This window comes from Sminthopsis crassicaudata, chromosome 2 (assembly GCF_048593235.1).
Source record: "Sminthopsis crassicaudata isolate SCR6 chromosome 2, ASM4859323v1, whole genome shotgun sequence".
Taxonomy (NCBI): domain Eukaryota; kingdom Metazoa; phylum Chordata; class Mammalia; order Dasyuromorphia; family Dasyuridae; genus Sminthopsis; species Sminthopsis crassicaudata.
The window spans coordinates 86,432,297-86,447,168 of NC_133618.1; the positions used below are offsets into that span (position 1 = coordinate 86,432,297).

General features: G+C 34.9%; 1 protein-coding gene across 4 annotated transcripts in view; it reads left to right on the forward strand.

The window, feature by feature from the left end:
- Positions 1 to 14,872, forward strand: part of CAMKMT (calmodulin-lysine N-methyltransferase) — a 501,495-nt gene that overhangs the window by 14,993 nt on the left and 471,630 nt on the right. For 3 of the 4 annotated variants that reach the window (XM_074286712.1, XM_074286713.1, XM_074286714.1), the window contains exon 2: positions 1,155 to 1,327. In XM_074286712.1, coding sequence (XP_074142813.1) covers positions 1,155 to 1,327 — 173 coding nt within the window. Of the gene's footprint in view, positions 1 to 1,154; positions 1,328 to 3,310; positions 3,832 to 14,872 lie in introns of those variants that run through there. The other variant, XM_074286716.1, reaches the window with a different exon arrangement.

The window sequence follows — 14,872 nt, forward strand, 5'->3', positions numbered from 1 at the left end:
CAGAAATGAAGTAGTTTCTGAAGGTGCTGTTGGGGAAAGCAACATGTACACATATATACATAAATATAAATATGTATGGAAAATACAAAGTAAATATAGGTAGTTTTAAAACAGAGAGTACAAATCTTTGAAAGACTTCATGTAGAAAATGGAATTTGAGCTGTCTCAAAGAAAGTAAGGAATTCTGCAAGATGAGTAGGACGTACATTCCAACCATGTGGGAAGACCAGACCAGTGCAAAGACTCCCAAGTGGAGAGCATAGGTGGTATGAGGAATTATGTATAAAGGAAAAAATATGAGGCTTATATTTCATCTTAGAAGTAAATGGGAACTACTAGGGCTTTTTGAGTAAGGGGGTATGTACGCTGTGTGGTCAAATCTGTGCTTAAGGAAAACCACTTGGGTGGCTGTTTAGTGTGGCTCAGAGAAAGGAGTGTCTTGAGGTAGGAGTCCCTATTAAGAAGTCGTCACACTGCCTGCCATCTAGGGGAGGAGGTGGAGGGAAGGAGGGGAAAATTTGGAACAGAAGTGAGTGCAAGGGATAATGTTGTAAAAAATTACCCATGCATATGTACTGTCAAAAAAAAAGAGTTATAATTATAAAATTAATAAAAAAAATAAATAAAAATAAAAAATTGTAAAAATAAATAAATAAATAAGAAGTCATCACAGTATTCCAGGTGAGAGGAAATAAGGTTCTGGAACCAGTGGGGACCATGTGAGGTGAAAGAAGTTGATGTATGAGAGATGTTAAAAAAAGTGAAATAGCAAGGTTTGACAATTGATTGGAGATATAGGGTATAAGAAAATGAAGAGTCTGGGAAACTGGAAGGATGTTGGGGCCCTTCTACAGAAATAGGGAATTCAGAAAAGAGATCCATTTTGGAGGAGAGACTAATGAATTCTCTTTTAGGTACATGTAATTTGAGATGTCTATGAAATATACCCTTCATCCAATATTGAAATTTCATTAAAATAACTAGTTATAATCAATGATATAATTATAATCCATCAATCAGAGCATTTGTTAAGCACCTATTATGATTGATTCTTAAGTTTTTGTTTTTTTTTTTCCTTCCATGATGCATCTCTATTGTAGTTTGGAGGATAGGTTTGTTTACTTTGAACACCTTGTTTATTTTTTATCTTAAAGGTTCTGAAGCAGAAACACTTGGATGATAATCTACGACAAATATCTGTAAGAAGATTTGAATCCTTTAAACTGTTTTCAGTAACAGAAATAAAAAAGGAGAAAACAGAAGATGAGGCTGATACTTGGGTTCAGTATACAAGTGTGTTTTATCCTGAATACAGTATTTCTTTAAGGTAATTATGATTCTGATCAACATTTCTTTTTACAAATCATTTTTATTCTTGCATAAGGATAACAACTTTATTAGACTCTCCTTGCATAGTTATCATAATGTCCATGCATAGTTAGAGCTAACAAGCAATCTGAATCAGTACTTTGGTTTTACAGGACATTGTGCTATTTAAAAAGTCCTGCTGATTTCAGTGAGTCTTGTGATTCTAGTCAAAGAAAAAAATCTAAAATAACTCAGGGATATTTGAAGAATGAATGGGTTACAAATCAAAAGGTTCATTTAATCTTTTCCTTATAGCTTTTGATTGTAACACAAAGTGAAATTCTTGTTGCAAAAAAAGGCTGAAGATTTTTCTGAATTCTACTCTTTTCCAAGTACCAGTTACCTGAAAATCATGTTTTTTTTTTTTTCCCTTTGACATTTTTTCATCTCCAGAGTAGACTCTTAAGAATAGAGAGAGAAAGTTCAGCTGAAAACATTGATATTATATGAAGCAGTAGAGACAGTAGTGCCTTTTAAATGATTATGAAAACAGAGAAGGGAACAGTTAACTGCAGTAACAAGATGTCTATTTTACTTGGTTAATTTTCTGACACAGCTGTACTGTATAATGCTACTGGAGGTGTTTAATTTTGTGTTCTGACAAGAGCATACATTTTGAAAGGGAAGGAGGAGCAGTTTTACAGGAGCTTTGTGAAGGGGAAAGATCACGGTTTATGTGGAAAATATGACTGAATGAGGATAAAATAAGGTGATGATGAGTTTTTAAGAAGGAAAAAATTACCTTAACAAAGGATATCTATTCATAATATGTGTTTTATGATATATTTTAATTCAAAAGAAAAAAGCTTTTTTTTTTTTTTTTTTTTTTTTAAGGCTATTGCACTAAATGCAATTTTAGGGTTTGGTTTGCTTGGGCAAATAGAGAAGAATATTTGGGATCTATTTTTGTGATTTCCTTGTGTTATTGAAGACCACAAAGAGAAAATCAAAATTTAGAGACTTTTAATTCTTTCATAATGCTTAGTACTGATCAGAGCTTTATATGATCAACTTGGAGTGAGTCTTTACAATAGGAAGAAAAATGACTGTGCTGGAAAATCGTGTCTCTGAGAAAATATTAACAAAAAAGAAAAAAAAAAAAAGGGAAAGGCTAAGGGGCAACTAATAATGGTTCAAGAATAAGACCGATTATTGCAATAGACATTGCTGATCTCTTATCTTCTATACCAATTGAGGAAAGAATGAGAGGAAAAGCACAAACGTTAGCAAGAAGAATTTTAAATTCTCAAAAAAGGTTATTTAGGGAGGACAGTAATAATAATAACTTCACATCATTATGGTAGAGTACTTTTCTCATAACAACCTTATGAAGGGGTAAAAATATTATTCTTTAATAGATGAAGAACCTGAATCTCAGAAGGGTTAAGAATTGGAGTCATAATCACATAATTCATGATTTTTGGGCCTGGACTTGAATTTAGGTAGCTTTCCTGATTTAATGCTACCTCTGTAATGGATGTAGACTCTCCATCCCAGGGATGTATTTTAAAATTGTTATGGATCTATTTGAGATAATTTAAATGTAATGAGGGATAAATAATAGCAGAAGGGAAGCAAAGGTTAAATAATCTTACTCTGCTTTCCAACAAAAGAATTCCTGGTAATTTTTAATCTTTAGTACCTTGCCTAACTGGGTACTCAATGAATATTTTTTGAATGAATACAATTGTTTATTATGTGATATAAACATTGTACATTATGGAAGGCTGTGCTTTGGAATTCTACCAGGATAACCTTTGCTTTTTAAATGTTGTTGTGAATTCCAGAAAACTGGACTAAGAATCAGAAGACAATTGCTAATTATGTGCAGTGACTAAGTCACTTAATTTTGCTGAGCTTCTGTTTCCTAATACAATAAAAAGGCAAAAATTTACGGCATGATGGTAGTGACTCATATTTATACAACAGGTTAAAGTTTGCACAATTCTTTTCCCTCAAAAGTTGTGTGGTGTTAGGTTCTTACTAAGTGCTAATGAGATAATGAGATGATAAGTTCTTACTAAGTGCTAAGTCGGTAGGTACTTGACGATTCTCTAGTTCTGGCCTTTACTGGGAGTTTTATTTCTCTGAACTCCTGGGGAGGAGCTTGCATGCTTAGGAGGAGCAAGTTCATTGGTTGAAGTAATTTTTCCCAGAAGCCCTTGCGTTATCCCATGCCCATTCTCTGGAAGATTAAAAGAGGGCGGCACTCGAGAGATGGAGAGTCTTGTCTGGACCAGACTTGAGGCGGCTCTCCGGAGGAAGAAGAGTCTCTACACGAGGTCAGAGTTGGAGGGGCTCTCTGGGGGAGAAAGAGTCTTGTCTGGGCCAGACCTGAGGTGGCTCTCTAGAGGTAGAGAGAGTCTCTACACGAGGTCAGAATTGGCGGCAGTTAATGACAGCAGATCTCCTCCCAGAGAGCGATCGGCAGTTTCTGGAGACGACAGAACATTACAGTGTGGGGTAGGTAGTGCATAGTTTATCAGCCACATTTTACAGATAGGAAAACCGAATCTCACAGTATTTAAATACTTTCCCTAAGGTCACAAAGCTCCCCAGTGTGACAGCCAGCATTTAAATTCAGGCCTCCTGACTCAAAGGCCAGCACCCTTTTCACTGTAGTTTACAAATATTTAATATTCTCTCATGCTCATAACATTACTCTCATAGAATTATTAAGTATCAAATGATATGAGACATGTTAAAATATTTTTAGTAAAATATTTACTAGTGTTATTAGTATTGCTTGTTGTTTCCCTGTGAGATTTCCTCCAAATACTCTATTCATTTTGTATACAAATCCCTGTTTGCTTAATGTCAGTCCCATTAGAGTATGGGCTCCTTAGGGCAAGGACTGGTTTTTGCTTTTCTTTATTTCTTTAGCTCTTTGCATGGTCTCTCACACAAAGTAAATTTTTAATAAATGCTTGTTGCCCAAGTGCCATCATAATTAGTTAATTTCGTAATCAGTGGCACAGTTTTTCTGACTCTAACCAAGGCTAACGGCTTATGATTAAAAAATAAAAACAAAAGCTTGTTCATTTTTGTCAGTCAGAATGAAGGAAGGCTTGGGAGGGTGGGATATCCTTCTTGGAGTGGCAGGGGTCATGAGGCTGAGAGAAATGACTAACATTTTGGATCATAGTCAGGATCTAGAGGGATCTCTGCAGGCTGGAATTATGGGTCATATAAATATAAATTAGTTAGTTCAGTTTCATGTCTACACCAGAGCAACCAAGATGGTAAAGAGGTAAGAGCTGATTCCAGATTTTATGAGTTTAAGACTGAGAAGGAAAATAGGGTATGTGTGTATGTGTGTGTGTGTGTGTTTGTGTATGTATATGTGTATATATATATATATATATATAATATAAATACATATACATATACATATATACACACACACTGGCTTTGCAGACCCATATAAATATTATTATTATTTAAAAATAAAAAATATTCCAAGGTCTCTAACTACCAAAAATTTATATTCTACTTGTGGGGGAAGACTATAACATGTATATAGGTAAGCAAAATTTGAGTAGACAAAGTATGCTTTTAGCTTACTTAGCCAGTCATGGCTTCATGGAAGAGTAGGTAACTAAGGTCAGTCTGAAAAGAAGAGAAGGATTCAGAAAACATTCATAGAGCAGCTTGTTATTCTACTTGACTAAAATGTAAAGTGTATGGAAAAAAAAGGAATAGACAGTAAGATTGGCAAAATTATAAGGAAAGTAGAAAAATGGGAAAAAATTCTCCAATAAAGGCCTCATTTCTCAAATATATGCAGAACTGAGTCAAATTTATAAAAATACCAGTCATTCTCCAATTGATAAATGGTCAAAGGATAAAAATGGTCAATTTTCAGACAAAGAAATCAAAACTATCTATAGTCATATGAAAAAATGTTCTAAATCACTATTGGTCAGAGAAACATGACTTAATACAACTCTGAGGCACCATCTTATGCCTATTAAAATGACTAATATGACAGAAAAAGGAAAAGATTGGATGTTGGGGGTGGGTGGGAAATTAGAACAATAATATGCCATTGGTGGTATTGTGAACTGTTCCAATCACTTTGGAGAACTGTTTGGAACTGTGCCCAAAGGGCTGCATACTCTTTGATGCAGCAGTACTACTTACTGCTAGATCTATATTCCAAAGACATCCAAAAAATGGAAAAGGATCTAATTGTACAAAACTATTTATAGCAACTCTTTTTATGGTGTCAGAATTAGAAATCAAAAGGATGCTCATCAATTGGGGAATGGCTAAATAATCTGATAAATGATTGTAATGGAATATTATTGTGCTATAAGAAATGACAAGCAGGATGATTTCAGAAAAACCTGGAAAGACTTATATGAACTGATGCAAAGTGACGTGAGCAGTACTAGGAAAACAATCTACATAGTAATAGCAATATTGTTCGATAAAGAATTGTGAATGACTTAGCTATTCTTAGCAATATAATGACATAAGACAATCCCAAAGGATTAATGATGAAGTATACTATCCACTTCCAGAGAAAGAACTGATATCGATTGAATATAGGCTGAAATACTTAATTTTCACTTTCTTTCATTTTTTTCTTCTATTCAATTATTATGCAAAATAATTAATGTGGAAATGTTTTATTTAATTGCACATGCATAACCTGCTTGCTTGTTATCTCAGGGAAGGGGAAATGTTTCATATAATTCCACATGTATAACCTTATTACACATCTTAGGGAGAAGGGAGGTATAGAATTTGGAACTCACAATTTTAGATAAAAACATCTTTAAAAAATCCCACAGTAACAATAGCAAATGTATTTTTCAAATCTAATTTTATAAGGTATAATCTCCAATTTTTGAAGTACCTTGACACTGATAGCATGTTTAAATAGGTTCATTTATCCTATAGTATTTTTAAATAGTTTTAATTGCACACTTCTATCTTATTTTTATTCCTCTAGTTTTGTGTTAATTTTTTATTCCAAAATGTCAGTGTTATATAACTTACATAGATAACTGAATTTAGAAATTGCTGATAAGTCATTAAATAATTTTTTGCCCAGAAAACAGTGAATTTCATATTTTTTGTGATTTTTTTTTTTTTTTTGGTTATCATACGCAACCCTTCTGATTCATTTCTCAAGAGAAATTATTCAGGATATGTAGGCATAATGGGTGACCCACATTTGGTTTTTCTCATTCTTTAGTCTTGATCGAATTTCTCTTAATTTTTTTTCACAATTTTTTCCCATATTTGCCTTACTTTGGAGCCACCACGTATCAAGTATATGTTGATTTTCTTTGGAGGGTCTCTGCATGCATTGCTTTCACATAAACTGACTCTGACTCTAGGTAAATCACTTATTCTCTCAGTGCTTCTGCCAGATCTCTGTTGTAGAACAGTTGATAATTTGCATTAATTGAAGGAAATTTGATCCAAGTTTGATTCCCCTCCCTTCCCCCAGTAAAGTTCCTTAGCATGGTATCCTCAGAGATTAGCGAAGGGTAGCATGTGCCAGGTGGTTTGATTGCTACAATCTGCATCATCCTCAGACCTTGACAGAGATATCTCAGGACCTTGTAGCCAAGAACTTTTGCTCTGCAGACTACCAGCCCTGCTTCCAGCCTGGCAGTTTTATGTGGCGTTTTCCACTTTAGATGCTATGGTCTCCAATCTCCTTAATAGCCACAGCAACTTGGAAAATCCTGAAAAGAAAATTCTTAACACCACGTCCTTGGCACCATCAGATAATTGAATATCAGAAACTGACATGATTTTAGTGATGTAAATAAGAAACATTGCCATCTGTTTTGCCATGGCACTGTGAAGATCACTGGACCTTTCCATCTGACTTGCAGTTGAAATCTCTATCTGTGGTTTCCTCCTACTAGAATATGAGTTCCTTGAAAGCAGTGACTGTAATATTTCTCATATTGTGTCTGTAGTGCTTAGCAGAATATGTGGCACATAATAAGTGCCCAATAAATCTTTTTCATTAATTTATTAATGTAATTTCTTTACCTCTTCATTTCTTGTAACAGATATTGGTACATAAGCTGTAATTATTTTCATGATAGTATTTTTTTGAACATACTTATTATGGTCACTATAATATATGAAATGGGCAAATGGCCTATGAAATGATAATTTTTTGTTCCCTTTGGGTGAACCATTAAATCAACTCTATTAGTTCCTTTAGTTGCTCCCCCAAAGAGAAGCTGTTCTTCTGTTTTCCTTTTTTGTTTATGGTCAAAAAATCAAGATTGCTGTGATTTCAGTTCTTCTAGTGGGATGTCCATTTGTTGGTCAATGGATAAAGATCTCACATTTACCATGTTGATATTTAAGTTAATATTTATAGACAACCTAAGTATTCTGCTACTTTGTCACCTTCACTTTAGAAGTGAAAGGGGGATGTGCAAGACTGAGGATCTTTTTTTTTTTTTTTAATTGGCTTGCCATAGCCTTAATAATTGGCCAGTCTCTTGGAAAAGACCTTTTCTGTTCTTAGCTTGGAAAGAAGAACCAATTAAGCAGTTATCCAATGAAACATTTAAGAGTAAGGCTGGAATGACAAGCCAGTAGAAGAAAGATGTGTATCAAATTCTTTTTACCATCAAAGACAGGAGACCTTCTTTCCCTTTTCCAAATTATAGGCAAGATAGAAATTGTACTGAAAAGAATAGAGATAGGACAAATGCCCTGGATAGCACTGGGAGTAGGATCTACCTATAAAGAGGAGGCCCAAATGGGAGTGATACAACTATGAAGTTATTTAGAGTATCTTTTCAGGGTTTCAAAGGGATGGAAAAAGGGATGGCCTTATTACTGAAAAAGAGAATAATAAAGAGAACATCAGTAATGACATCTTTTTACCTATATAATTTTATGTAAGATTAATCAAATCTTTGATGAATTAGAAGGCAGTTTTATGTACAAAGGATATTTTTGCAGGGTAGTTCATCCTTTAGCAAAGTCTTGTGTGATCCTGACTAACTACTTGGTACTTGAATTGCTTCTTCCTGGATTCTTGTAATATTTTCTCTTTGAGATGGGGTTCCTGAATTTTGAGTATGACATGCCTGGGAGTTTTTATTTGGGGATTTATTGGAGGAGATGACCTATGGATTCTTTCTATATTTATTCTGCCTTCTGGTTCTGATAAATCTGGAAGTTCTAATTTTTGAATTCTTGAAATATAATATCTAAGCTTTTTACCATAACAATGTTTTCAGGGAACCCAATAATTTTTGTATTCTCTTGAAGTTTTCCAAATCAGTTGTTTTTGTAGTCAGATATATTATATTTTCTTCTTCAAGTTTTCCCATCTTTTTACTTTTTTCTAAAATTTCTTCCTGTGTCATAGAGCCATTGATTTCTGTTTGATCTAGTCTTGTTTTCAAGGACTTCACTTTTTGAATAATATCTACCACTTTCTCTTCTAAGTCATTTATTCTACTTCCAATTCTTCTCTAAGTTTTTAATTTCATTTTCTATCTCTTTGATGGGATCACATTTAAGACCTGCTCCTCAGAGTGGCTTTTGTGGTAAGCGAGACTATGGATAACATCCTCTGATTGATTGGTTCCACAAAATGTGCCTTTGTAGATTTTTCTCATGGACCTCACTTTGGAAATTACTGGGTTAGAGGGTTGAGCTTAGTACTACAAGATAAAATTCAGTAAGTCTAAATACATATGCATATTTCTAAAAAGTTTTATAATTGGTTTAAAAAATTGACATATTAGGGGAGGCAAGGTCAGGTAACATTTTACTTGAAAAAGGTCTGGGGATATTAGTGGACTGCACACTCATTTTAAGTCTGTAATATGATGTAGCTTTCACAAAAGCTAATGCAAACTTGAGCTGTTTCTACTGAAGCAGAACTTCCAGGAATATGGAGGGCACTCTGCCTTTCTCAAAACAAAATACGGAGTAATTGTGTTCAGTTCTGGGCACCATAGTTTAAGAAAGATATCATTAAGTTGGGGAGCATTCAGAGGAAGACAACTGGATAGTGAAGGACTTTGAGTCTGTATTATATAAAGATCAGTCATTTGTTAACAAGCATTTGTTAAGTGCCTGCCCATGCCAGGTAGTGTGCAAAGTGCTTTGGACGTGTAGATACAGGGAAATAGTATGTGTTAGAAGAGCTTAAAAATCTAGATAAAGGAATTGACAAATACATGTATTTCACTCTCTGTGAATCTCTTTCCCCCTTGCCTTCTTCCCACCTCTTTCCCCTTTTCTTCTTTCTCTCTCCACTCTTTTTCTTCCTTTATGTCTTCTTTTCTCTTCTCGTTATGCCTCTCCCTCCTTCTCCATCTTTTCCTTTCTCTCCTTTCCTAATGATAAGTAAAGGCTGTATATGAAAGAGACACTTGGGCTGAGATTTGAAAAAACTAAGAAAGTTATTTAGATATTTAGCAAGGGGAAGAGTAGATTTGGAGGGTTCAAGTATTTGAAGACCTGTTATGTGGAAGAACAATTAGATTTGTTCTTTTTATCTCCAGAGGGAAGAACTGGTAGCAATGTGTAGAATTCTGCAAAGAGGAAAATTTAGGCTTAATATAAAAAATATCCTAACAATTAGAGCCTTCTAAAAGTGGAATTGGTGGCTCCTTAATGGAAGTCCTCAAGCAGAAGCTGGATGACTATTTGTTGGATAGAGTGTTGATTGCCTTTCAGGTGTGGTTTGGTTATAGGTGTGCCTTTCAGTTGGTTGGTGAAATCCTGCCTCACTTTAAAGTTCTATGATTCTTTTTCAAAAGAATTTGGACTATCTTCTCTAGAAAAAACTTAGTTGTTGAAGAATGTCTGTTGTTTATACAATATATAATTGAATAGACAATCACTAGAGCTCTTCTATTATTGTTGTTTGTCCTTCATTCTTTGGGAGGACCATGACTTTGGGGAGGTGATGTCATGACTTCTGGCGAATTAGATTTAAATAAGATAGGACTAGGGAAAATCACTAGCCTCTCTCTTTGTTCCAGAACCATCTGAGTCCATTGGCAAGATAAGATCAGGATGACTGGAGATGATCCAGGATGCAGTGAGAACCCTTGGCCTTTTTACAGTAAGGTCTTTCCCAGGTCTTAGTTTGTCTGAGGCAAAGCCCATTTAGTGATTAATACCAGGTAAGAAATAAAGCAAAAAAAAGGACTTCTTTTACCTTATTAAAAAAAATCAATCTGGGAGGGGAAAACCTTCAGAGTTTCTGACCAAAACAGAAACAGTTGTTATTTACACTAACTCTGAGACATCAAGAGTCCAACCAAAAGAAGCTTGGGCTATTGGGCTAACCACCCTATCGTTGGCCAATCAGTGAAAGCCAGAGTGATTTGGGTTTAAAGTGTGGTCCTTAAAAGAAAAATCTAGCCATTAACCCTAAGATATCTTTTGAAATTTCACCCATCAAAATATATATTCCTTTGGGCAAAACACCCATAGGTAAGGATATGATCCTTATGAAAACAGAAGGAGATGAGGGAAGGAGAGAAGGATGAAAGGAAGGAGGGAGGGAAAAAAGAAATGAAGGAAGGAGGGAAAGAGGAAGCTGTATTGCTCAGTTGAATCTTTCCATTTGAGTCTCCAGTAGAACAGGTACCAGTCACAGATTGTTAATTGTTTTTGTCCTCTGTTCTAGAAAAGGACCATGACAATGGGAGGTGATGTCATGACTTGCATTGAATTAGATTTAAATGAGACAGGGCTATACCAAATCACCAGCTTCACTTTTTCCTCGAGAACCATCCATTTGATCTTAGACAAATACTCCCAATGAACAAATGGGTCCCAGAATTAAGTGAGAGTAGATTATCTTTGGGAAATTACCCTTTTCCTTTGATGATCCCAAACTATGATCTGAAACAGATATTGATCTTTTAAAAATATACTTTTTTTTGGTTGTTCTAGTGAATCACAGAGTACTATAATTCTACTAGGTTCCATCAAGCTGGAAAGGCCCGAGTTAGATTGGTGTGTTTTGATGAAAACAAAAAAATGGTAGGAAAGAGATTTTGTGGAGCATTGGATAAGGGAGAAGAAGAATTCATGCTCATTTAAAGTTTCAGGTCACGAGTCTAGGAATAATTTTGGTGCCTTATTAGAAAAATTGGAAGGAAGAGCAAGTTTATATAGGAAAATGAGGAATTTACTTTTGGACCTTTGAGGTACTAAGTGGAATGTCCAAGTGGGAATATTCAATAGGTAGTTGGGAATTAAATCTCAATTAAGAATTCATGGGAGAGATTTAATACTATGCATACATAGATCCTGAGAGTTAGCTATGTGATATTTGAAAATAGGAAATGGATGAGATAAGAAAATAATGAGGATAGAGAAGAAAATAAAAGAGAGACTTTGACAAAGTCAAAGAAAGATGTTAGGGAACTTAAAAAGTAGGTTTGCAAGTATCCCAGACATATCCTATCTTTCCTGTGTACATGAACATAGTGAATAATTCCAAAGTAAGTAGCGAGAATTTAAAAATTAAAAATGAGAAGACTGATTTATGAGTGACCTCTAAAGTTCTTTATTAGCAGAACTTAACTGATTTTTTGGTACTTTACCATTAATTTTTAAGAAACTCTTTTGTCATCTCAAGGCGACATGTAGAGAAAGCTGCTTTTAGTTCATCTATCATTAGAGATGCTTCTACAAAAAAAAAAAAAAAAAATTGGAGTTATTTCTTCTGCTCTTTCCAGACTACTCCTTGATCTTTTAAGGAGGCTACTTATAGCTAAATGCTGGGATTATTTTTTCCCCCTAAAACCTACGTTTCATTTTAATATAGTAGGAATTTGCATGTTAAGGCTGCTTTAAAGTACCTCTATTGTATTGGGTACTGTGGAAGTGCTTGTGTTATTCATTCATAAATGTATACATGTCTTAGGTACATAAAAAGTGGAGAGGCCGAAACTGTCCTCCATTCTTTGTGTAGGACTTCTGTTGCTATGACGACTGCTGGATTAGAAGGCTGTCACTCTTGACTTTCTGCTTGTCCTGGGAGTGTCAATTGGGCAAGAAGTCAAGAGTGACATTGTCTTTGATTATGATGCATCTTTTTAATACAAAAAACCCACTATAGCAAAATTACAACTAGCTTCTCTAGAGGAAAAAATAACCCCCCAAAGGCCACATTCTTTAGTTGTAGGGTGTGCATAAGTCATGGCGTATGACTTGTGGATTTTCAGGTAATATAAATAGTGATAGAGTGGGATTGTGTATAGAGTCAAATTTTTTTTTTTTTTTCCTGAGGCTGGGGTTAAGTGACTTGCCCAGGGTCACACAGCTAGGAAGTGTTAAGGGTCCTCCTGAATTCAAGGTTGGTGCTCTATCCACTGTGGCACCTAGCTGCCCCCTAAAGTCAATTTGTTGGCATGCAGATTATACAACTCTAACCTATCATAGGTACAATTCTTAAATCAGAAAGTGAGAATTTTGTCTCTAGACATATAAAAGTCTAGTAGTAATTATTGTAGTAGTTGTACAGTGATCATTTGTGAATGACTTAGCTATTTTAAGCAATACAGTGATCCAAAACAAATTTGAAGGACTTATGCTGAAGAATGCTGTCTACCATCAGAGAAAGAACTGATAAGAGTCTGAATGCAGATTGATGTGTACTTTTTAAACTTTCTTTTTCTTGCATTTTTTGTAGGATGATGGTCTGGTTTTCTTTTGTAGTAGTAGAAGCATCATATGGTAGTATTTAGTAGTTGTAGTAGTAGTCATTTAGTAATTGTTCTTGTAGTAGAAGAATGAATATTAGTAAACGTTTTTGTTTTCCCCCTTGTCTTCTCCGTCTTAAGATTTTTAGATAGGAATATGGTCCCATTAAAATATGTGCTACTTCTATGTAGAAAATGGAAAGAATTACCTATTTAGATAAATTTTCATGTAGTTGTAATTTTGTGCATGTGAAATTATATTCTAGATCTGGATAAGCACTGTTGGCTTTGCTTAAAAACCTTAGACTTTTGTGGTGGTAGGTTTAAAAGTTTTTGCATTATTTTTTCTACACTAAACCTTCATTGTTCACTAGAGGTGATCCATGACAAGGTTTAGTGGATTCTATCAAACTAGAACCATGGACTGCAAGGTAATGTATTCTTTTAAGCCACAGCAACTCTTGAAAGCAGAACTTCGATTTCTGTTCATAGAGGGAGTAAGCATATGAGTCATAAGCCTTGGAATGTATTGTTTTTCCACTTACCATGGGATGGTAAATATAGAAGTACCTAAAAGTATCCTTGGAAACCCCTTAGTCTAGGCCTTTCAGCTACATATGCCAACACGTAAAATAATTTTCCAATATCTTATGGCTGTTATGTAACAGAGCTGGGATTTGAATTCAGATCTTTTCATTCCAAATTTAGTTCAATTCCTACTAGATCATCTTGCCTTTTGCTCCCTCTAAGTAACTATTAGAGATTGCCCAAGACTGATTTAAAAAATCTTTCATTAAAGCATTTTTAAAAAATGCTTTTAAAAAAAGTTTTAGATCAAACTTAGTGAAATAATGTTAGATTAGAAATTTTGTGTTTTTTTCTTCTATAATCATTCTGTAGCCTTCTTTGGCGTAAATTCCCTCTCCTTTTCCCCTGTTTTTATTTATAACCCTTACCTTTATAGCTACAGTATCTTTAGGTACCATACATTTAATTTTTTCTTTTTCTCAGTTCATTCCTTTGGCTTCATTAATGAGGAGAGCTTCTCTGTCAGTGGAGGCTGGGCAGCTGAGAAGTTAATTTGTCCAGGTTCACATAGCCAACTTGAATTCAGGACTTTCTTACTTTAGGGCCATCTCTCACTACCCATTTCCTTTTATTCCTGCCTTTTAATTCACAGTATTTTGAAGCTGCAGATTTTTTTTTTTAAGTATTAAAGCTTTTTATTTTCAAAACATATATGTAGATAATTTTTGACATTCACTCTTACAAAATCTTGAGTTTCTAATTTTTTCTCCTTCCTTCCCTGTTAGGTTCTTACTAAGTGCTAATGAGATAATGAGACATTAAGTTCTTACTAAGTGCTAAGTTGGTACTTGACAATTCTCTAGTTCCGACCATGACTGGGAGTTTTACCTGTGAATTTCTGGGGAAGAGCTTGCGTGCTTAGGAAGAGCAAGTTCATTGGTTGAAGTAATTCTTCCCAGAAGCCCTTGCATTATCCCATGCCCATTCTCTGGGAGAATAAAAGAGGGCAGCTTTGGAGGAAAAGTGAGTCTCTGCTCTAGACCAGACTTGAGGCAGCTCTCTGCAGGAAGGGAAATCACTTCTCTGGACCAGAGTTGATGGCAACTGTCTGGAGACAAGGGCTCTCTACAGGAAGAAGAATCTGTCTGAGAGATTTGAGTTGACACAGCAGATTTCCTCCCAGAGAGCAATTGGCAGCTTCTGGAGACAACAGCATGTTAACACTTCCCCTGCGCACTTCCCTAGATGGCATGCAATCCAATCAATATATGTTAAAACATGTGCAATTCTTCTATATATAT